The sequence below is a fragment of the Tamandua tetradactyla genome, chromosome 2 (genome assembly GCF_023851605.1).
Source record: "Tamandua tetradactyla isolate mTamTet1 chromosome 2, mTamTet1.pri, whole genome shotgun sequence".
NCBI lineage: Eukaryota > Metazoa > Chordata > Mammalia > Pilosa > Myrmecophagidae > Tamandua > Tamandua tetradactyla.
Genome location: NC_135328.1, coordinates 221765720 through 221788482, shown reverse-complemented (window position 1 = coordinate 221788482; position 22763 = coordinate 221765720). Strand labels below are relative to the sequence as shown.

The 22763-nt window shown below is 67.6% G+C and overlaps 1 protein-coding gene across 2 annotated transcripts in view; it reads right to left on the bottom strand.

The window, feature by feature from the left end:
• Positions 1 to 631: 631 nt before the first annotated feature.
• Positions 632 to 22763, bottom strand: part of LOC143675016 (uncharacterized) — a 35243-nt gene continuing 13111 nt past the window's right edge. Inside the window, exons 4-35 of one of the 2 annotated variants that reach the window (XM_077151531.1) lie at positions 22251 to 22373; positions 20990 to 21112; positions 20573 to 20710; positions 20052 to 20171; positions 19844 to 19966; positions 19445 to 19612; positions 18938 to 19069; positions 18110 to 18238; positions 16564 to 16692; positions 15223 to 15357; positions 15002 to 15136; positions 12088 to 12213; positions 11149 to 11280; positions 10945 to 11073; positions 10658 to 10786; positions 10021 to 10149; positions 9793 to 9921; positions 9399 to 9527; positions 8864 to 8992; positions 8540 to 8668; positions 7985 to 8113; positions 7388 to 7516; positions 7068 to 7196; positions 6796 to 6924; positions 6204 to 6332; positions 4855 to 4983; positions 4641 to 4769; positions 4181 to 4309; positions 3960 to 4088; positions 3108 to 3236; positions 1474 to 1521; positions 632 to 1175 (exon numbers count right to left, since the gene is read on the bottom strand). In XM_077151531.1, the coding sequence (XP_077007646.1) occupies positions 1123 to 1175; positions 1474 to 1521; positions 3108 to 3236; positions 3960 to 4088; positions 4181 to 4309; positions 4641 to 4769; positions 4855 to 4983; positions 6204 to 6332; positions 6796 to 6924; positions 7068 to 7196; positions 7388 to 7516; positions 7985 to 8113; positions 8540 to 8668; positions 8864 to 8992; positions 9399 to 9527; positions 9793 to 9921; positions 10021 to 10149; positions 10658 to 10786; positions 10945 to 11073; positions 11149 to 11280; positions 12088 to 12213; positions 15002 to 15136; positions 15223 to 15357; positions 16564 to 16692; positions 18110 to 18238; positions 18938 to 19069; positions 19445 to 19612; positions 19844 to 19966; positions 20052 to 20171; positions 20573 to 20710; positions 20990 to 21112; positions 22251 to 22373 (4007 nt within the window). In that variant the 3' untranslated portion in view covers positions 632 to 1122. The remainder of the gene's footprint in view (positions 1176 to 1473; positions 1522 to 3107; positions 3237 to 3959; positions 4089 to 4180; positions 4310 to 4640; positions 4770 to 4854; positions 4984 to 6203; positions 6333 to 6795; positions 6925 to 7067; positions 7197 to 7387; positions 7517 to 7984; positions 8114 to 8539; positions 8669 to 8863; positions 8993 to 9398; positions 9528 to 9792; positions 9922 to 10020; positions 10150 to 10657; positions 10787 to 10944; positions 11074 to 11148; positions 11281 to 12087; positions 12214 to 15001; positions 15137 to 15222; positions 15358 to 16563; positions 16693 to 18109; positions 18239 to 18937; positions 19070 to 19444; positions 19613 to 19843; positions 19967 to 20051; positions 20172 to 20572; positions 20711 to 20989; positions 21113 to 22250; positions 22374 to 22763) is intronic. The other variant, XM_077151532.1, reaches the window with a different exon arrangement.

Genomic DNA, 22763 nt, shown 5'->3' with positions numbered 1-22763 from the left:
AATGCCCCATGGCACCTTCCTGGATTTTCTTCTCTCCTTGATGAGAACGTCTGCTAAGGGCATTTCCAAAGCAAGTTCTTTTTTACCCATGTGACTCCATCCCCTGGGGGAAAGGAGAGGGGGCTACCGCCCCACCCTGAGGAGGTTTTGTTCAGGTGAGAGCTAAGAGGGGCGCAGGGAGCATCCCCAGGGTTACAGGCTGGTCCCGCCCTTGCCACTGGCCAGCCCTGGGGGCACCCCTTTGCCGGTGCTTTGGGCACCCCCTTTTCCAGAGGAGGCAGGCAAGTGTACCTGATGACACTGTCCTAGCCCAGTGACGGGGGTGGGTGGCTGCCTGAGCTCAAAAGGAAGCAGCCCCCTCACAGGCCGCCCCTCCACAGCTGCCCCACCGGCTCTGGGGGCCCAGCCCTCCCCCACTGGGCCACTCCTTCCCCCCAGGCTCCAGGTGCTTTGTGTCTGGGGTGGAGTCTCAGTTGTGAGTTTATTTGGCAGGCCCACCTGCCTCCCGCAAGCTGCCCCCAAGCTCTCCACCCCAGTCCCACACTGTACGTCCCACCCCACCCCACCCCGGGAAGGAGCTCTGCCCGGGCAGGTCACCCGCGGTCCCATAAAGCAGCACACAGGCGGGGAGGAAGCTACCTGCTCCTTTAACTTAGCGTACATGGCACCCGCGCCCGCCCCCTGGCTGCCCACTGGTCACCACCATCTTGGGATGGAGGAGGGGATGGGCACCTTCGAGCCACCCAGGGGCAGGCGGGCACCCACAGCGACCCATAAATACCCTCCATCGAGACGGCAGCTGTGCTGCCAGGTAAACAGTCGGCCGAGCTGCAGCCATCCCAGGCACCACACCTGCACCCATCCCTGCCTCTGCCAGGTCCAGGTGGAGCGGGGGAGGCTCCCTGAGCGCAGCATGCAGCCACAGCTCCGGGGGGCCACCAGGCAGGGCCCCCCCGGCGATGAAGCACCTGTCCACAGCCCTCCTGAGGGGCGGCTGCCTTGTCCCGAGCAGGGCCTGCCGTCCTGGGCCCCTGGGAGTCAGTCCCTCCTTAGCTGTTACCAAAGGCCCCGGGTCCCTCCGGCTTGAATGTGGGCGGGGCTTCGGCCAGCGCTGCCTCTGAGCTAGTGCTTCACTGCCCTGTTGCTGAGGCTGGACGCAGGTCTGTGGGGGGCTGCTGCGGGGACAAGGACAAAGGAGAGGTGTCAGCCCTGGGGCGGGGAAGGAGCTCTTTAAACAACCAGGGCTCTCGGCTCGCCCCACCCTCTTGCCCTGGGTGAAAGGGTGATGTGCAGAGCCCTGCCCCCCAGCTCAGGCCCGCCATCTTTGTCTACTCTGGAGGAGCCCAGGCAGTGCGGACACCCCCTGCCCCAGGGACCTGGATCAGAGTGCATGTCTGTGGCTGCAGCTGCCCGTGACAGCTCAGAGATGCTGCTGTGTCACTGCCAGTGACATAGGGACACCCTGCCCCTTACCTGGGCCCAGGGCTCCGGCCAGGCTCTCTGGGAACTCGGGGGGTCCACCTGAGGGGACAGGCAGGAGCTGGGGTTAGGGCCCCAAGTCCTGGGTAGGCAGTGGGAAAGGGGCAACGAGGCCTAATCCCCCACCAGGGCCTGCAAGGAACTGCCCCCCCCAACCCAGTTGAGCCCTCCTCCTCTATGCTTGCTCATGAGGTAGGCCGCTCCCCCTCCCCAAATGCAATGTCCCCTCCCTGCCCTGACAGGCAGCTCGGAGGGTGGTGGGAGGGGATGGGCCTTTGAAGGCACCGAGTCTCTGCAGGGCAAGAGGCAGAGCCCAGGAGCCGAGGGCCAGGGTTGTTTAAAGGAGCTCTTTAAACAACCAGGGCTCTGGGCTCGCCCCACCCTCTTGCCCTGGGTGAAAGGGTGATGTGCAGAGCCCTGCCCCCCAGCTCGGGCCCGCCATCTTTGTCTACTCTGGAGGAGCTCAGGCAGTGCGGACACCCCCTGCCCCAGGGACCTGGCTCAGAGTACATGTCTGTGGCCGCAGCTGCCCGTGACAGCTCACGTCTCCGTGAGGAGACGGAGACTGGAGGAGCAGGGTCGTGGGGACAGCTGGTTCCTCCTGTGGCAGGCCCTGCAGGGTTTGCTAAACGTGCTCAGGGCACTGGGCTTGCAAAGGGCATGCTGGGGCAGACCCAGCCAGCTGGGGACCTGGCCACCCTCAGCTCCCGGCCACCCTCGGCTTCTGGCCCAGCCCAGGTGACTGGCCACCCACACCTGGCCACCAGGCAGTGCCACACACAGCGCTCTCCCTCCACCCCAGCCAGAGGCAGGGCCCATCTTAGGGCTCACAGCAGCTGGGGCCATGGCTGCCCTGAGGGGACCGCAAATGTGCACACACACAGACGGGTCCCCAAGCCAGGAACCCAAAGTCTGGAACTCCTGCTCACGGCCTTAGCCCAGACCCCTCTGGACCTCCACCCCCTCTGCATGCCCCAGCACCCCCGGCCCCCCGGCCCCGAGGCTGGCTTTCCCCTCCCTCAGCAGGGCATGGGTGGGGGGCTAAGCGAGGGCCAGAGGCCAGGGCAGGTGGGGGCAGGTCACCGCTACGCTCCAGGGAGGACGGCCAGCAAGCACAGCTGACTGTGTGTGCACAGGCACGCGGGTGTGTACAGAACACACACTGCTGCACACGCATGGACCCACATGCACTGGTGCACACTACACACACCAGAGCATATGCACGAGGCATATACAAGCTACTATACACACTGGTGTACACACATGCACATGCACTAGTACACACGCACACTGGTTGTGTCCAAATTGGCGTGCACACACTAGTACACACTGGTGTGTCCACACACACTACTGCATGTGCATTCAGGGCAGACAGCAGGGTGCTGGCATGGGCAGGGTCTGCAGTACAGGGGCCGGCAGGCTGGGGAGGGGCTGCAGGGCTCAGCCTTGGCCACTGGAAGCCGTGCTGGCACCTGTGCCGTGGGGGCACAGCCAGCGCTCCTCTCAGCTAGGGTGGCCCTGCCTGATGGGGTTTGGGGGAGCAGGCTGGGAGGGGCGTGGAGAGCCAGGGCAGGACTGAGGCTGGGGTGCGGGGTCACCCCCTCCTCCCCCAGGGAGGCTCGGCTCACCTTCCCGGCATGTGGGCCCCAGGTGGCCATCCAGACAGTGGCACTGCCCGGTGATGGAGTCACAGTCCGCCCCGCCCCCGCAGTCACAGCGCAGGGCACAGCCCGGCCCGAAGCGGCCCCCTCCGCAGTCTGCGCAGCACGGGACAGGAGAGATGGGTGGTGAGCGGGACCCCGATCTGCCCTGACCTGGGCCTCGTGCCACAGGCAGGATGAGAGAGGATCTCTGCCCGGGGGCAGGTGGCAGCTGGGGTCTATGGCCGCCACTACCCAGGAAGGGGGAACTCAGCCCACCCTCCTCTGCAGCTGCATGACCCGTTAAGCTCCAGCCATGGGCAGGTTCCAGACGCCGGGCATGCGCCCAGCACTGCTGCCCAGGGTCCTGCCCCGGCCCCAGGCCAGCAAAGGGGATCCTGGCAGTCAAAGATGCCTGTCCTCCCTCTGACTAGGGGGGCAAAGGATCCTCCAAACTCAGGGTGGGGCCTCCAGGGTGGAGAGAACACGCCCTGCAATGCCACGTCCGAGGCTGGCAGGAGTGGAAGTTCTCTCCCCTCGCTGGACCCCCTCCTGGGCTGTGGCTGGCACAGGGCAGAGCCCGCCTCGGCCTCACTGGGTGCCCAGGGGCAGGGCCGGGCTTTGGGCAGCCGAAGCAAGAGTTCTGGACACAGCATGTCTGGGCAGCTGCCCTGCAACTTCACCACTGGAGGGGCTGGGACAGGTCAGGGTGGGGGCTCCCCAGGGCACCAGGTCTGGGGGCAGGGGGCAGCCCAGGGGGTACAGAGTAGGGGTCAACCAGCACAATTAAAGGTGATGGAGACCCCCGCCCCCGCCACTCCCAAGTGGGACCAGGCTCACCGAGCTCACACTTGGCTCCTGTGCGCCCCGGGGGACAAAGGCAGAGGCCAGAGACGGGGTCACAGGGTGCGTGTCCATCGCAGTCACACCGCTGGCGGCAGCTGTCCCCGAACCAGCCCAGCTCACAGCCTGGAGGGAGGAGGGGCTCACATCCCCTTCCGAGCCCCCAGGAAGGAGCCAGGCAAGGCCAGGGCAGGGCGGGACCCGGGGCAGCCACTCACCCTGCTCGCAAAGCTGGCCGTGGAAGCCAGGGGGGCAGAGGCACTGGCCGGAGACGGGGTGGCAGGGGGCTCCGTGCTGGCACTCACACACCCCCTGACAGGCGACCCCATGGAGGCCGGGGGGGCAGGCTGAGGAAGGGGCTCGTTAGGGGGTGGGGGTGGCAGAAGCCACCGCAGGCCCTCAGCCCTGTGCCCAACCGCGAAAGGTCTGGTCACGCAGCCTCCGTCGCGTGTTATCTGCACCCCAGACCCGGCCCCCCAGCCCAGTCTGGCAGCCGGGCCAAGGGCTCAGGAGGGGACAAGAGCAGACCCCAGGAAGGGACCTCCCGCCTCTGTGCCCCATCTCCTCGGCTGCAAAACAGGCCTCGGCTCATCTGAAAGCAGCCGCCACAGCCACGGCCCTGAGCGCTGCGGGGACCCCAGCAGCCCCGCCCGGCCCGGGGTCTGGGCCAGAACTCACGGTGCTCGCAGACCTGGCCGTAGAAGCCGGGGCCGCAGTGGCAGGTGCCCGTGGCGGGCTCGCAGCTGCCATTGTTGAGGCAGGGGCACTCCAGGCGGCAGGCGGGCCCGTAGTGCCCGGGAGGGCAGCCTGGGGGGGCAGGCGGGTGAGCAGGGGCTCCACAGCCCAGGGCACCCCACCACGGTTCCACCCTCCTTCCCGGGGGGACACCCACCCAGCTCGCAGTGCGGCCCCGTCCAGCCCAGGCCGCAGGAGCAGCTGCCGCTGGCCGCATGGCAGACACCCCCGTTTCTGCAGGAGCAGGTGTGCGCGCAGCCCGCACCGAACCGGTTTCTGGGGCAACCTGGGAGCAGGAGGGGGCACAGCTCAGAATGTAGCCCAGGGGCTCCATCGGAGGCACCCCAGGTCACGTCTCCACACAGGCTGACATTCACTCAACAAATGCTCCCAGACGGTGCTGGTCTTGTCTGCCCCCTGACCATGACACCCCAGGGGTGGCCTCACCCTATGCCGCTCATTCATTCATTGTCTCACTCAATACGTGCCAAGCCTGGAGGTGCTGAGTAGAAAGGCTGCATGAAAAGAAGCCACTGGGGCCACAGTGGCTCAGCAGGCAGAATTCTCGCCTGCCATGCTGGAGACCCCGGTTCGATTCCCGGTGCCTGCTCATATGAAAAAAAAAAAGAAGCCACTGGCCCCCTGGGGAGGGCTTCAGGGAGGTCTTCCTGGAGGAGGCATCAGTACACTGTGCATGAGCTGATCAGAGACCCAGTTGTGAATGGGCATCCTCCTTCCAGGCCCAAGGGCAAAGTGGCCTAGCTGGGGGCCGCTGGGGGCCGCCGGGGGCTGTGGAGGAGGCTGGCTATGGCCCCCATTTACTAGTCACAGCTCTCCTGGTGACTCTGACAGCTGCCTCCAAAACCTGCAAAGCCACAGCCCGGCTGGAGCCTAGGGTGGACGAAACACAGAACAGGCCCTGGGCCTGCTGACCCTTTGCTACTCCCCCAGAGCTGAGAACTGGGGTGTCTCAGCCTTTCAATGAGGAATAGAGGGCTGAGGCTGGCCTGGATCTAGAGGGGTGTGGGGGCCGGGGGTCAGGGCTTTGAGCATGAGACTGCCCCTGAGTGCCCGCCTTGCCAGCTCGGCCTGCCCCAGATCTCCCCTTACTGGGGACCCCGTCCCGGGCCCAGCGGAAAGGGCCAGAAGGCACCTGTTCCAACAGCCCCGAGGCCGGCTCCACTCCCAGACCTTAGAGGGACACCTGACCCCTGCCGGACCCGGGAGACTCTGGGTGCAAACCGGGTCAGCGCTGCTAGCCACAGGGACGAGGGGGGCCCCATGGCCCGAGCTGCCATCAGGCACCCTGTGGGCCACAGCAGGGCAGGGGGGGTGACCTGTCCACCCAAGCAGGGCTGCATGGGGCAGAGCTGAGGCAGCAGTGTGGGTGTGCCTTCCGGGTCCCCACTCTTCCTTGTGGCCCCCAGTGACCCAGGGTTCCCCATGCCACAGAGCATGCTGTGCCCAGGATGAGGGGGAGCAGCGCGGCGGCCCAAGGGCGCTCACCCAGCTCACAGCGGGGTCCAGTCCTTCCAGCGGGGCAGGCGCAGGATCCGCTCACAGGGTCACAGGCCGCCCCCTCCCCACACGCACACACGTGGGCACAGAGGGGACCGGAGCGGCCCGGAGGGCAGGCTGCGGCAGGGGGAGGAGGGGGCTGCAGGTGAGGGGCAGGCATGGCTGTCAAGGCCCGGGGGGGCTGGCCCCCGGTGCACCGGCCCCCAGCCCCCCCTCTGCGGGCTCCACCTTGGCCTGCCGGACACTGACTCAGGCTGCAACCCCCCACCAAGGGCACGCTCGGCCTGGATCCCAGGATGGGGGTCCCCATGTGACCGGGAGAAAGCGCACCTCTGCAGGGGACCCAGCCCCAGACCCCCACCGGTGTGGTGCAGGGCCTTGCGTGAGGGCAGGATGGGGCTGGACAGCCAGGGGGACACAGGCCAGGCTGTCACCAGTCAGTGCTGCGGCCTGCAGGCGGGTGGGCCCATCCGGTGGGGGAGGGGAGCAGCCCCCAGCCCCACGCCTGCCTCTCCACTCCCACGTCCACCCCTGCCCCCTGCTGCACCCCTGCCCCTGCCCTGCCCTCCCCCTCGCTCACGGAGGCTGCAGTCGGCTCCTAGGAACCCGGCCGGGCAGTGACAGGCCCCCAAAGCTGGGTCGCAGGAGCCGCCGTGGAGACACTGGCACTGTCGCTCGCAGCCTGGCCCGTAGCGCCCAGGCGGGCATCCTGCGGGGGAGGGCAGCGTCGGGGACCACAGGCATGCTGTGCCCTAACGCCCGAGGGCAGCTCAGCAGCCGGGTCCAGCGCATCCCGCCCCACGCCCCTCAGGTGGGGCCAGCTCCTGGGCGGGGCGGGCAGAGGCTACTCACGGTGCTGGCAGCTGCTGCCGTGAAAGCCGGGGGCACACACACAGGTGCCCGTGGCGGGGTGGCACGTATGGTTCTCAGGACACTGGCACACGTGGCCGCAGCCTTCCCCAAAGGTGCCAGGCAGGCAGGCTGGGGGCAGGGGTGTGGTCAGGCACGGACCCTGCCCACTCCTGGGGAGCCCCCACAGTCCCTTGCAGGGAGGGAGTTTGAAGGTGGGTCTCTGGGCCACAAGTGGCCTGACGGCCGAGCCTCCAGCCAAGCTTCGGGCTGTGTCACCGCCTGCCCTGGATGTCCCTGCCCACTGGGGTGGGGTCACCTACCCTGCTCACAGCCGGGCCCCGTGAGGCCAGGGGGGCAGCCGCACTGCCCGGTGACGTGGTGGCAGGCAGTATCGGGGGGACACTGACAGCTCTGAGCACAGGCCTCTCCAAAGAAGTCACGGGGACAGGCTGCGGGGAGGGGACAGGCTGGGGAGGTGGCCTGGGGGTGGGGCTCTCCACCCAACAGGACTGGGACTGTCTCTGGGCGAAGGACGCCCCACCCACAGGCAATCCTCTGGGGGTGGGCAGGGTGAGTGGGGGTGGGGTCTGGGTGAGTTGGGGGCAGGGCGAGGGTGAGCAGGGAGTGGGGGTGGGGCCAAGGGCAGGGTCTGCGTAAACACAGAGCAGGGGTGGGGAGGGGCAAGCAGGAGGTGGGGAGGGGGAGGGGGACTGAGTGAGCAGAAGCAGGGTCAGGGGTGGGATCTGGGTGAGTGGGGGGTGGGGTCTGGGTCTGGGGCTAGGTGAGCCAGAGGTGGGGTCTTGGTGAACTGAGGGCAGGGCTGGGGGAGCTGGGGGCAGGGCCGGACGAGCTGGAGATGGGGCTGACTCAGTGGGGGGCAGGGCTGGGTGAACCGGGGGCGAGGCCCCTGTGCTCACCATTCTCACACCTGGCACCCCTCCATCCTGGGGGGCACAGGCAGGTGCCAGTGACATGGTGGCAGGCGGCTCCCCGCCGGCAGGTACAGCGCTCCTCACAGCGCACCCCAAACGTGCCCTCAGCACAGGCTGTGGTGAGGGAAGCGGACAGGGGCTGAGTCCCGGGGCTTGGGCCCGTGTGGGGCAGAGGGAAAAGGGGAGAAGGGTGAGGACGTGCCATAGCTGGGCTGTCTGGGCACGATGAGGGTCTGGGCAGCCAAGACTGCATGGCTGGGGGACCCCCACCAGCAATCCTGGCCTGGGCCCAGGGCAGGGAGCTTCACAGGAGCAGGCAGGTCTCTAGGCAGAGCCAGCAGGGGTTCTGGGGACCCAGGGCTAAGGGGCCTTCTCTGGAGTCGGACAGGGGCCCTGCCCCAGCACATCTGTGCCCGCCACGGGGCTGGGGCTGGGGCTGGGGCAAGGCTGCTGCCCCCTCCCCTGCCAGGCTTCCGGGTGGAGTCCCCTGTACCCCTGCAACCCCGGTGTGAGCCTGAGCCCCCTGCATCCCCTACTCACGGCGCTGACACTTGTCACCGGCCCAGCCAGCCAGGCAGAGGCAGCTGCCTGTGTGGGGGTCACAGAGCCCCCCATTGAGGCAGTCACAGGTTTGCTGGCAGCCGGCCCCGAAATGTCCAGGGAGGCACTCTGTAGAGAGGGGTGAAGGTGAGGGTCCCCACCTCCGGATCCCAGGAGACCCCGCCCAGGCTTCCTGCACCCACAGCCTCGGGGCCTCTCGAAGGAGAGGTGATGGCCGCTCCCCAGGACATTGTCCCTGGGCCACTGAGACGGGCACTCGGGGGCTCCACAGAGCTCTAGCCCTCCCTCTGCCATCCGGCTCACCCTGCTCACAGGCCAGGCCAGCCCAGCCTTCAGGACACGTGCAGTGGCCAGAGGCGGGGTCACAGGTCCCTCCGTTCCGGCAGAGGCAGGTGTGCTGACAGTTGTCCCCGTACAGGCCCGTAGGGCAGGCTGGGGGTGCGGGGAGGGGGTGCAAGCATTGCTGGGGGGAGCCCTCCCTGTGAGCCAGCCTGTGCTGCTACAGCCTTCCCTCCCCAAACCGCTGGGTGCCAGCTGCTGTGGTCGGGACCTTCCCAGGTCTGCCTGCACCCCGCAGCCCAGCCTTGGGGGCTCACAGCTGCTGGGGTTGGGACCTTCCCAGGTCTGCCTGCACCCCGCAGCCCAGTCTTGGGGGCTCACAGCTGAAGGACGGACCCTCAGGGCCTAAGCAGCCACCTCCTCAGCCCTCTCAGGTGCCAGGTGCCCCAGGGGGGCTACTCCCTGCACCTTCGGCCCCAGGTGAGTCCAGCATCTACACCCACATGACGCCAGACCCACCACGGCCAACCTACTGCCCCTTGGTAGGGGGGGGCCTTACCCTGCAGGCAGGAGGGTCCCATCCAGCCGGGGGCACAGCGGCACTGCCCGTGCACCGGGTCGCAGGAGGCCCCATTAAAGCAGGCACAGGCCTGGCTGCAGTTGTGTCCGTACAAGTGGGCGGGGCAAGCTGCAGAAGGAGAGGCCTTCAGGGGCCTGGGGGGACAGAGGGGCCCACAGGTAGCGGGCAGTGGTGGGCAATGGGGGACCTGGGGCTGCGGGCAGTTCTTCCAGGAACCCCTCACCACCGGGGTCCACCCAGGGACAGCATGGGCACCCCGGGGCCACCTGGGCAGCAGGCATCCCAGCCTGGCTGCTCCGGACACCAAGGCGGTCCCCAGGAGCAAGTCTCCAGGCCCGGCCCAGGGGCACTGCGGCCAGCGGGGCTCACACACCCTGGGCGCAGCGGGGGCCGAGCCGGCCGGCGGGACAGAGGCAGGAGCCGCTCACGGCGTCGCAGGGGGCCCCGTGGGCGCAGTCACAGGCGCCCCGGCAGTCCACACCGAAGAAGCCGGCCGGGCAGGCTGTGGGCAGGGCAGGACAGGCAACGAGGGGCGTCTCCAAAAGCTCCAGGGCCCAGCCCCCCGTGCGCCTCCCAGGACGGCCCGCCCGTGGCCGCTCACCACGCTCGCAGAAGGTACCCCTCCAGCCGGCCGGGCACGTGCAGGCCCCGCTGACGTGGTCGCAGGCCGCCCCGTGCTCACAGCGACACCGCCGGCCACAGCCTGGCCCGAAGTGGCCCTGGGGACACACTGAGACACGTGGCCCTGCCCCGTCAGCCGGGGAGCGCTGAGCTGGATGCAGGGGGGCCCTGGGGCTGCCCCCCGAGGAACCTCTCCCTGCCCAAGGAACAATGGGCTCAAGCCGCCCCCCCACCCAGCTAGGCACTGAGCCCCTGGGCAGGAGGACGCTCAAGGGGAGCCCAGGGGTCAGACTTTGGGGTCAGGACATGGTCCAGAAGCAACTCTAACGGCCTGGCCCGAGACCACCCTGATGCCACCAGCCCCAGCCCTGGGGGGCACGTGATGGGGGCGGGCCCTCGCCAAAGCCACCATCTTCAGGGGCTAGGTGCCTGTGGGGCTGAGGCAGGCCTGTCCCTCCAGTCTGCCCCTCCGGCTGAGCCTTGGGCCGGCCCCGGCTGGAGGGGGGCGCTGGTCTGGGCAGTGGAACTTGGGGGGCCGGGCAGGCCAGGCCCCTGCTTCTCTGGGTCTCAGGCCTCTGCAGCCAGGCCAGGGGGCATGGCCCGGGCGGGTCACTCACTCTGTTCGCAGCGGGCCCCTGTGTAGCCCGGCTCGCACAGGCACTGGCCGTGTGTGGGGTCACAGTTCCCGCGGCCCGAGCAGTTGCAGGGGAGGCTGCAGTCGGGCCCCCAGTGGCCCCCATCACAGGCTGCAACAGTGGGGGGGGGGTGTGCTACACAGATGCAGGCCCCAGACAAGCCTACAAACCCACAGCAAGGTGGAGGGTCCCCGCTTCAGGGGAGGCTCCTGCAGTGCCAGGGCACCAGGACCCGGCTTCCCCAGGGCTGGGTGAGGACCCCCACGCACCTCTCCGGCAGTCGAGGCCGGTCCAGCCAGGGGTGCAGCTGCAGCGTCCGGTCACGTGGTGGCAGAGCCCGTCGTTGGCACAGGAGCACCGCGTCTGGCAGCCAGGCCCAAACCAGCCAGCGGGGCAGACTGTGGGTGGGGGGCTGGGGGTGAGTGGGGTGTCCTGGCTTGCCGGACCACTGAGGCTCCTTAGGGCCCACTCACCGTCCTGGCAGCGGCTGCCGACGTAGCCAGGGGGACACAGGCAGGCTCCGGTCTCGGGGTCACAGCTGGCACCGTGCTCGCAGGCGGGGCAGATCTCCTGGCAGCCAGGCCCCCAGTGGCCCTCGGGACACTCTGCCCACCAGTGCCCAGTCAGTCTCCCCAGCTGCCTCGGCTGGGCAAGGCTGTGAGTGCCGCCCAGACCCCAAACCACAGACTGCTGGGCACTGGCCACTAGCACCCTTGGGCCTGCCCAGGGTGGAGGTGGGGGGCACAGCCACTGGACTTCCCGAGGGGGGTGGGAGGCACTGGTCCTGCCCAGGGAGGGAAGTGAGCCCCTCAGGTCTCCTAAGCTGGGGACAGGGCTATTGTAACCCCAGGGAGGGGTGGGGCATGGGGCCACCAGACCTGCCATTGGACCCCCGGGCTCTGACTTGGGCCACAAGCTGTGGGGCACCCATCCATTGAGAAGCACCAGGCCAGGGGTGCCACCATGGCAACAGGGCACCAGGTGGCCTCCCAGCAGTAGGCACGCAGTGGGGAGGGTGGGACACAACCAGGGGCGGGGCTCTGCTGGCCGACTGGGGCTACCCTCCCAGGGCCCGGCGGGAGCCTGGGCTTTCCTCTATGGGGCACAGCTAACAGACACCCCAAAGATCCCACCATGCTTCAGCATGGGTGCCCAAAGGGGCCATGGTCCCCAGACACTGTCAGGGTGGGCCCAGGGTCCCCAGACCCTGTCGAGGTGGGCCCAGGGTCCCCAAACACTGGCAGGGTGGGCCCGGGGTCCCCAGACCCTGTCGGGGTGGGCCCAGGGTCCCCAAACACTGGCAGGGTGGGCCTGGGGTCTCCAGACATGGCGGTGGTGAAGTGGAGGTCAGCCCCCCTGGAATCGTGCCGCCTGGGGCAGCAAGGGGCAACGGGGACCCCAGCTGGACTCACCTGCTTGGCAGCCATCCCCAGACCTCCCTGGAGGACACAGGCACTGCCCCATGGCCGGGTCGCAGGGAGCCCCCCCACAGGAGCAGGAGCCTGAGCAGTTGACACCAAAGGTCCCCTCCGGGCACTCTGTAGAAGGGGCAGGGGGACGCTCAGCATCCCCTCCCCACTTAGGGCTGCCAGGCGGAGGTCTTTCTTCCTCTCAGGGGTGCTGTCAACCACGTCCCGGCCTCCTCACAGGGACCTGCTCCCAGCTGGGCATGGTTCCCTGCCACAGCCAAGTGTCTAGGTGTCCAGGCAGAGCAGAGGAATAGGCAGGGAGGGGCCGATGTGGGGCAGGGCGAGGAGGGGCAGTGGGGGCCCCAAGGTTCTTGTGGCCCGGACAAGCAGGGTCAAGTAGGGACTGGGCAGCCAGAGGGTGAGGCTGAGGCTCCCACAGGTCAGCAGCCATCCAGGACCCTGGACAGCTCCCGGGAGCACAGAAGCAGGGCTGGTTCTCTGCCTTCCTTCTGTCCCCCTCACCTGCCCCCTGGGAACACCCTGCTGATCACTGCCAGCCCCCACCCTTGGGTCTGGCGACGCCAGTCCTGTCTGTCCACCATCCCCCTCCTCACCCAGCCTCGGTCGCCCCTGCCCAGGACGGCAGTGTGGGTCTGGGGTGGCCAGCTCGGGCCATGCAGCCCGCCCTGGCCTGCCTGTGGCTGGGAGGAAACGTGCCCGCGGGGCCTGGAGGCGTCCACGCAGCCTCCCTAGGGCAGGTGTGGGAGCCGTGCCTACCCAAGAGCCACGAAGCCCGCCGAGGGCACGGCCCACAGTGGCAGGCCAGCGGGAGAGCCCAGCACGGGGTCTCCAAGGCCAGAGGGAAGTTCTAGGAGGGGACGAGACAAAGCCGGGGCTTTGGGGCTCCATGCCTGTGGGCACCTATGACACCCACCGCAGGGCACGGCACAGCAGTGGGTGGCAGATACAGCACACGTGCAGGCAGTAGGCACCTGCACACCGGGGTGCCAGGGTCAACACACACACACCCACACACACTGGGCACCTGGGTCAGCACACACACACCCACATCCGGCACGGGGTCAGCACACACACACACACACACACACAAGTACCGGTGTCAGCACATCTCCCCACCACACACATACACCAGAAACCTGGGTTAGCACACACACACACACACACACACACAGTGGTGGCCACATCAGCACATGCACACACACCGGGCACATGGATATAGTACACGTGTGTGCATAAAGCACCTGCACACCTGGGCACTGGGGTCAGCACACACACACACTCACCGGGCACTGCGGTCAGCACACGCACACCCTCAGCACCCAGTGGGAACCCACACAGTGCAGCTGGGGTCTCCACCTGCACAGGGCGCACACCCCGGGGGCCCTGGAGCCCCTCCACCAATGGGAGCCAATGTTCTGGGTGGTGAAGATTCCCAGGCCCACCTGGCGAGGGCCCGTCTGTGGAACTGTCCCTCCCGTGGCGCATCCTGAGGGCACAGGGTGGGGCATTTAGAGAAAGAGGAAAGGGAGGGCAGGAAGAGCTGGGCTGGGGGCTCCCACCTCGCCCTGATGGCCCTGAAGCTTCTCAGCACGCGGCTGGGGGCTGGGGGGGTGACCGTGCTGAAGGGCTAACAGCAAGGGGGTGTCCTGGGGGACAGGGGCCTGGAGGGGACGGTCACAGGCCACAGGGGAGGGGAGCGGCCAGGCAGGCCCCTAGTGCACACGCATGTGTGTGCCCATCTCCGGACACACAGCAGCTAGCCAGGTGACTCTGATCCCCGGGGTGCTACAGGCAGCATGGAGTCCTTGGGTGGTCACTGACCCCGTCTCTGAGCCCCTCCTAGTCCCCAGGGGCGGGCGTGGTTGGCTCTAAGGGCCAGGGCCCTACAGGCAGGGGCCAAGCTGAGCCAGCCTGGGTGCAGCCGTGGTGACAGAGCGGTGCTGGGCCCAGGCGGCTCCCTGGTGTGCAGAGCCTTAGCTGCCCAGCTGTCAGTGCCGGCCACACAAACCCCTCCCCATGCTCGGGGCATCTGTCCCTTCTCTCATCTGACGGTGACCACACTCGGGTGTTCCTTCACTAATCACAAGGTCGAGGACCCAAATGCGGCAGAGCTGTGTGTCCTGCAGCGGCCCCGGGGGGACTGGCCCGGTCAGCCCTCAGCTCTGCCAGGACCCCCTGAGTATGGGCTGGGGCTGGGGGGCCAGGGCTGTGGCTCCCCCTTCCCGAGCCTCCCTGGCAAAGCCCCCAGCACACTGGGCTGCCCCCAGGTCAGGGTGTGGGCTGGGCAGAGACAGCACCGGTCCCCGCCTGGCCAGAGGCACTCAGGGTAGACTCCACCACCCACCTCACAACACCACCCCCTGGTCTCCCTCTTGGCCTGCTCCGGAAAGGGAGCACCCAGGCCTCTGGCCTCAGCCCTCTGCCACTCCCCAAGCCATGGCATCCATGTGAGGGGCCTCCCACTAGCCCCCGTGCCCCATGCTGGCCCCTCCAGCCCAGACTTCTCTGCAGAGCTGCCAGGGGCAGCTGCCCCATGTGTCCCCACCCAGATGCCCCACGGAGCTCATTCACCTGCTGGCTCACCCTGGGCAGAAGGGAGCAGAAACTCCTCAGAGGGCGCCAGTGGAGGGATGGAGGGGAGGGGAAAGGAGGGCGGGAGGGAGGGGAGAGGCACTGGGGAGGGGAGGGGGAGAGGGGATGGATGGAGAGGAGAGAGGAAAGGACAGGCAGCCCTGGCCCAGGCCACCACTGTGTGATGACAGTGACACCAGAAGACAGACGTCCCACCTGGGTCGGGGGGACCCTGCCTTGGGGGGCTGCAGCACTGCTGGCGCCCCTCCCCCAGCCCCACCCCCAACAACGCAACCGCTGGGAGCCCCCCTGGAGGGCCACACACCTTGGTCACAGTCCTTCCCCTGGAAACCAGCAGGACACGGCCTCTGACATTCGCCGCCCACAGGGTCACAGGCCACACCTGGTGGGCAGGTGCACGTGTGCCGACAGCTCGGCCCGAAGGATCCCGGCTCGCATTCTGCACGGGACACAGAGAGGGAGAGCTCCGGCTCGGCGGCCCCAGGACGCTCCCCTGCTCCCCTGCTCCCCCCCATCCCCACTCACCCTCCTGGCACCGTGCCCCCCGGAAGCCCGCCTTGCAGGAGCAGCTGCCGTCCCTCCGGTCGCAGGACTGAGTGTTGCGCTGCTCGCACCGGCACTCCTCAGAGCAGCCCGGCCCAAAGGCCCAGGGCGGGCAGGCTGCAGCCCAGGGACTGTTAGTGGGGCCCACCCTCCCGGGGCCCGCCCTCCCTGGACCCGCCCTCTGCATACCCCCCCCGGGGCACGCCCTCTGCACCCCCTCTCCTGGGGCCTGCCCTCTGCACTCACCCTCCCAGGGTCCACACTCTGCGCCCGCCCTCCCTGGACTTGCCCTCTGCGCCCGCCCTCTCTGGACCCGCCCTCTGCGCCCGCCCTCCCCAGGCCCGCTCTCTGCACCGCCCTCCCCGGACCCGCCCTCTGCACCCGCCCTCCCGGGGCCCCCCCTCTGCGCCCGCCCTCCCTGGACCCGCCCTCTGCGCCCGCCCTCCCCAGGTCCCCCCTCTGCACCCGCCCTCCCCGGACCTGCCCTCTGCGCCCGCCCTCCCGGGGCCCACACTCTGCGCCCGCCCTCCCTGAGCACGCCCTCTGCGCCCGCCCTCCCCGGACCTGCCCTCTGTGCCCGCCCTCCCTGAGCACGCCCTCTGCGCCCGCCCTCCCCGGACCTGCCCTCTGGCCCGCACACGGCCTGACCAGTGCCATTTGCCATCTTGTTCCCAGCACTGGCTTGAGTTGCCCGGGCACCGCCACGGCAGCAAGGGCAGGAGTCACGGAGCCCCGTCCTTGCAGCCCTGGGAGACGGGTCCTGGGGTCGCCCCACTTCACATATGAGAAACCGGCTCCAAGGAGTTCAGAAATTGCCCGGGATCACGCCATTTCCCAGCCAGGAGATCCCTGAACCTCCCCAAATCCCAATTGTCTCCCTTAAATAATCCCACTTGACAAAATAACGCAACGAGCTGCTGGGATGAGGTCTCTGTGCCTTTGCCCATCCTTTTCCAGCCCCTTCTCTTCTGGGCTGACCGTGGGCCCCGGGGAGGGGTGAGCTCACTGGGAGGGGGTCTGGGGGCTGCCAGGCACCCGGGAACCTCTAAAACCTGAGGAAAGGCCTGGGTTCCGGAGGCTTCCACGGGAAACATGCTCCTGTGCCCAGCTTCCCCACCCCCCACTGTAATAGACCAGGAGGCCAGGACCCCTAGCCCAGCTCCCTGGGGGGTAGCACAAGGAAGAGGGCGACCTGGGGCAGACCCCAGCCCCCTGTCCTACTGGGGAAACCACTGAGCCCCCTCATGTGCAGTGGAGGGCAGTCAAAGCCGACCCAAAGGCTGGAGCCGCTTACAGCCCCCCAGCTTCTGGCCGCAAACTCACCCAGGTGGCAGAAGCGGCCATAGAGCCCTGGGTCGCAGAGGCAGGCACCATAGACGCGGTGGCAGCGGCCACGGTGGGCACAGCGGCACTTCTTCTGGCAGTGCTGGCCGTAGAAGCCCTTGGGGCAGCCTGGGGAAGGCGTCGAGGAGCATGGCAGGAGCGGCCGCCCTGTCCCTGCATGCTACCCGGGCTGGCCTGCTCCCCACGCCCGCCCCACGTCCAGCCCACCCGCAGAGGGAACTGCACAAAGACCTCGCGGCATCCCCACGGCATCCCCAGGGCGAGGGGGTCCCTCCGCAGCCCCCAAGCCAACCCCAGGAACACTGAGAGCGAAGGACGCCCAGCCCCGGGAGGGGTCCCGGCCCAAGCTCAGGAGGGGACCAGGCTAGAAACGCCGCCCCCTTTCCTTCCCAAATGCTTCTCTGTTGCTCCATCCCGCCTCGGGTCCTCACATTAAATGAGGACACCCCCCAAAATCTCTGACCACGCCCTAGACCCTGGAGCCTGAGTGGGGCCTTACTGGAGAAAGGTCTCTGCAGAGCTCATCCTGGAGTGGCTGGGTGGCCCCTAAACATAACGGCAGGTGTCCCCAAAAGAAGGGGGCGCTTGGGACGGAGAGACACCCTACGAGCGCAGAGGCGCAGCCACAAGCCGGGAAGGCCTGTGCCCAGGACACCAGCACAGGAGCCCAACCTGGCCCAGCTCCTGGAGCCCCACTGCCAGGCCCTCTGGGCTCGCACTTCCCTGAACCCCCCCGGCCCTTCCCCAGGCACACCTGACCCGCTGGGGAAACTGCGGCCCTCCCAGGTCAGCCTGGCCAGGACCCAGCTGGCTCGAGGAAGACCTGAGGGCATCACAAAGCAGAGGCACCAGCACCCAGACTCTTCCCTCCTGGGGAGTCCCGCAGACCCACACAGAGCAAGTTCACTGAAGAGAGGGTTTCCCATCCCCTGTCAGGGTCACGACTTATGGGTGACCAAGAGGGAAGAGGCAGGGTGTGTCACCATGTGGCCACTAGCCTCCCAGGGCAGGACCCAGGGACAGGGACCCCCAGGCTTCAGGGACAGGTTCCGTCAGTTGCTATCCTCTGCTCACCAAGGCAGAAAGCTTATGATCCCCATTCTACATTCTCCCGCTAAAGAGGCCAAATTAAAAAGGTCAGACTTAAAGCTGAACAGTCAGTCCCTGGGAGGCTCATCTATGTCGACTCGGTAATTTCTTCCCTCCTACAAATTCCACCCAGCCATCAGACAGAGCTACTTGAATGCTTCCAGGAGCAGAGGGCTCACTACCTCACAAAGGAACCCATCCGAACGCGTCATTCCTTTGTCAAGTCTCCTCTGTCTGCTCTGGTGGGGTGGAATGCATACCCCGCCTCCTAAAGGGCCCTCTGCACACCCTGAGCTCTGCGGAAAGCAAGGCACAGGGTGGAGACTCAGCAAAGCCCGGCGTTCCCTTCCCCACCCCACAGAAGGAAGGAGACATGGAAAAGGAGGCAGCGGCCCCTTCCCGACTGAGAGCCATGGGTGGGGGTTGCTGCACGCACCATCCTCACAGAGGGTCCCGCCGACACCCGGTGGGCAGTGGCAGGCCCCCGTCACGGGGTCGCAAGTCCCGCCATTCTGGCAGCTGCAGGAGAAGCTGCAGTTTTTCCCAAAGCTGTCTGGAGGGCAGGCTGCAGAGGGACAGGGAGGCAAGGTCAGCAGCTGTCTCACTCAGGGGCAACCTCCTGGGCAGTAAGTCTGTCCCGAGGGACGCGGCTGGCACTCGTGCCCCACCCCAACCTGTGTCCATGGCAGACTCCACCCCAGTGCCGTGTCTTCTCCCTCCACCCCAGCATGGTCTGAGCTCATTGCACAGTGAGGAAAAGGGGCTGGACAGGCTGGAGAGGTGGCCATGAAGGGGCTTCAGCCACCACTTGCCGTGGGACCCCGGGGCAGCCGCCACTCTCCCCCAGGTGTAGGCGCGGGGCTCCCGGTCTGCTCAGCTACAGAAGTCCCACTCCAGGGCCTCCTCAGCACCCCTGGCTCCCGTACCACCCCATTTCCCTTGCCAGTGAATTGTTGCTGGGCCCCTGGACTGTGACATCTGCGGGGCAAACACCTCGCCTCTTTGCTCCCGGGCCTCTGTCCCAGGGCCCAGCTCAGCATGGATGGTCGGTACAGACAGTGGGTGAATGAATGAGTGAGTGAATGAGTGAGTCCTCATGGGACAGGCCCCTGGGGCTGGGGGGGGAGGAAGAGTAACGGGGGATAGGACCCTGGCCCAAGCCCCCCATCCCAGTGCTTCCCCAGCATCTCCCGCCCCTGCTACTTCCCCAGCACCCCCTGCCCACCCCACCCCCGTGTTTCCCCAGCGTCTCCCGCAGGCTCACTCTCATTGCAGACAAGTCCTGTCCAGCCCGCAGGGCAGTCACAGCCATCCAAGCCTGGGACGCAGGCCCCGCCATTCCTGCAGTCGCCACAGCTCAGGCTGCAGTCGGGGCCGAAGGAGTCGTCCAGGCAGACTGGGGTGGGGGCACAGGCCGGGAGGGGGGCTTCAGAGAGCAACCCCCACCAGAGGCCCCCCATGGTTCAGCAGGCAGGGAGGCCGTGGTTCAGGACCTTGGGCCAGAGGACACCCCGGCAGGTGTGGAGTAGACTAGATGACCCCGGGGGGCCGGGCCAGGCCAGGAGGGGTTTGGGCCCAGTTCTAGGCCTGGCTCAGCCATGGACATGCTGTGCAAACTAGGCAAGTGGCTCAACCTCTCTGGGCCTCAGTCCAACAAGAACACGCAAGGGTCCCTCCCGGCAGCCCAGGCGGCAGATGGACAGCACCTGGCCCGAGGGAGACTGGTGGCCTGGGGACAGCAGAAGTCCCCAGGGCTACGCCTAGTCCTCACCGAACTTCTCGGTGACTGAGTGCTCGCCCCGTGCCTCTGCCTCCTCCTCGTCGGCGACCCCGTCCTCCTCAAAGAGCTGCGTCAGCTCGTCTTGGAGAACTGCCACGTGGGGCAGCGGGCGCACGAAGGGCAGTCGGCCGGCCAGGTCCACCCCGGGCTCCTCCAGGGCTAGGGAACAGAGGCCACTCAGCCCCCCGGACACTTGTGCCCTGGCGCTGCCCACCGCCCTGGGGGCAGAGAGGAGGCGCCTGGCCCAAGCCCCATCCCCACCAGCCCCCGGGGACGAGCCGCCCCTGCCCTCTGTCTTGGCCACCGGCTGCGCCCGCTCCTAGGGGTCGTCCTCAGCTGCACGGTGACCCCACTGCCCAGGCCGGGCCTGCTGGGGAAGGCCGGACTCACGGACGCAGCTCCTGCGGTCCTCGTGCAGCCAGTAGCCCGCAGCACAGGAGCACTGGAAGGAGCCGGCCAGGTTGGCGCAGACGTGCTCGCAGTCGCCGTGGCCGGAGGCGCACTCATCCACGTCTGCCAGGAAGCCGGCGCTGAGGGCCGGGCCCCTACTGGGGCACCCCGCTGGGGCCCCGTCCAGCCCGCCCGCCCCGGGGCTCACCCTCGCAGGCGCAGCCGTCCGAGCTGAGCCGGTAGCCGGCCTCGCAGCCGCACTCGTAGCCGCCCGGCGTGTTGGTGCACAGCTGCTGGCAGCACGGACTGCTTGCACAGTCGTCCACGTCTGCAGGCACATACCAGGAGCGCGCTGGCACCCGGCACCCCACCCCACGCAGGCCAGGCTGGGGAGGAGTCCCTCGGGAGTCAGGTCACCCCGAGAAGCAGGCCCTGCCAACCCTGGCGTTTCCGGCAGTGGAGCCGTGCCCGGGAGCCCAGGTGGCACGTGTGCAATGCCAGCGGGGGGCACGGGCAGGTGCTCAGTGGCCAGTGTGAGGACAGGGTTCTGCCCAGAGGCAGTGAGGCCGCCGCCCACCAGCCTGCCCCCCAAGCAGCCAGAGCAGGACTGGGGTGACAGGTGGGGACCGCTGCATCGGACCAATCCCAGGCCCAGGGGTGCAGCCAACCCCCAGACTGGGACTGGGGAGCCCAGGACCCCTCAGCCCTGTTTGCCTGGCCGGCTCGCACCAACACATGTCTTCTGGTCCTCGCCCAGCGTGTAGCCGTGGGGACAGGTACACAGGGGCCCTGCACTAGTGTGACTGCAGCCATGGGAGCAGCCGCCGTTGCCGGCTTCACAGCTGTTCACGATCTCCATTTCAATTCCTGCACAGAGACCCACCGGCCGGGGCACATGTCAGGGTATTGGGCACCCCCAGGCTGGGGACCCCAGGGCCACTTCGCCAAGAAACCAGTTCCAGGGCCTGAGCCAGAGTCTGGACGAGACCCAGCTCCATCACCGGGACCCCTGCCCTCCTGTGGGCTCCCCCCAGCCCCTGATGGACATGGAAGCTCCTGCCGGGTCTGGAGCACTGGGGAGACTGGCTGCCACCCTGGGCACCCTCAAGTGTGGCCTGTGCCAGCGCCCGCCTGCCGTCCACTCACGGTAGCACTGCCGGCCGTCGGCGCCCAGCTCATAGCCCACGTGGCACACGCACTGGAAGGAGCCAGGGGTGTTGAGGCAGCTGTGGGCACACTGGGCCAGCCCTGTGGCACACTCATCTACGTCTGCAGAGACCCAAGAAAGGGGCATCTCAGCTGCTGGTCCCAGAGACCCAGCTCCCCGGTGGCTCCTCATTGTGGGGGCGGGTAGAGGGGACACGGCTGGGCATCAGGCCTCAGTGCAGCCCTTCTCTGCCCCAGACTCCATGCCCAGGCCCATCTGTGCCCCTTCTCCACCCAGCTGCACTGTCTCATCAAGAAGCTCCCAACGAAGCAGGTGCCCCTTCCCGAGGCGGGGGTGGTGGTGGGGGTGAAATTCTGTGCTCCGGGCTCCTCCGAGGCGGGGCTCCAATCCTCATTGGCACCCAGGGTGCTGGGGGGGGGTCGAGGAGACCATGCCCGCCGGCAGAGGGCGGGCCTTTCCACCCGGGCATGCGCAGGGCACCGGGACCTGAACGCCAGGGTCCCCGACACCGCGGCCATCCTTTGCCACACTCACGCCCCTGAACCTTGGCGTGGCTGGACCCCCCGCCCGTCTGCGGGTGAGCCCAAAGAGGCATGGGGAGCACAGAGCTTCCGGAGCAGCAGGGCTGGCCGGCAGCAGCAGCCGTCATCGAACGGCCCTTCCTGGCACTGGCCGGGCTGGGACGTGGCGCCCTTACTCCCTCCAGGGCCCGTCACCCAGTGGCTATGGGGCAGGACACTCAGAAACTGACGGGGCCCACGGGTTCCTGTTCAGAATCCAGCGGAGGGGCGAGGGCACTGGGCCCAGCCACTGTCCTAGCGTGGCTTATAAAAGGGAGGAGCAGGAGGCCCCCAGGAGCCCAGCGGACACAGCCCACCACGCTAACAGCGGACAGCCTGGGGGCGCCTCCACATCCTGGAAAACACTGCCCAGCTCTGATCTGGTGACTCCGACCATGCACGTTAAGCGGCTGCACAGAAACAGCCAGAAAGCAGAGGCAGAAGTGCTGTCCAGGTCCCCACTACAGACACTGTCTCCTCTTAATTATTCTGCTTTTCCTCCTTCTTCCTAAGGGGCAGGTCTCACTTCGGTAAAACACTTCTTTAAAAAGCCCTGGGATCTCGTGTGTCCTCCTGCTGAAGTGAGACTCCACTTAGGAGCAGCTGTTGGGAGCGCTCTGGCCCCCCAGCCCCCCAGCAACAGGGGGAGACAGGCAGGGCAGGGACGGGGCACGCCCACCTCCACAGGCCTTGCGGTCCGCCGCTAGCTGGTAGCCGGCGTGGCACGTGCATTGAGCCAGGCCCCGGCGCACCTGGCACAGGTGCATGCAGCCGCCATTCCGATCGGCACATGGGTTCTTCCCTGCAGTCACAGGTCACAGAGGGGGCCAGAGGGGCAAGGTCAGGGTGGGAGGCAGGGGGCGAGACACGGGGCAGGCCCCACCCAGGCCCACGCCTCTGCCCACGCCACTGAGGGCAGGGCACTGCGGCACCCTCCTCCCAGAAGCTCCAGCACAGTTCTGAGATGCCCCTAGGACCCAGGCACTCCCAGGGCTACAGCCCACGCAGGCCCCTCCAGTATCCGGGCCTTGGGGTCCAGGAAGAGACGAGTTTTCCAGCAGGGAGGTGCCCGCCCTACCTTGCAGCCGGCCCCACCTACACTCCCCCTCGGCCCCCTCCAGAGCCAGTACCCCCAGCCCTGGCCTCAGCCCCTCACGCCCACACTCCTTCCTGTCCTGGGGGAAAAGACCTG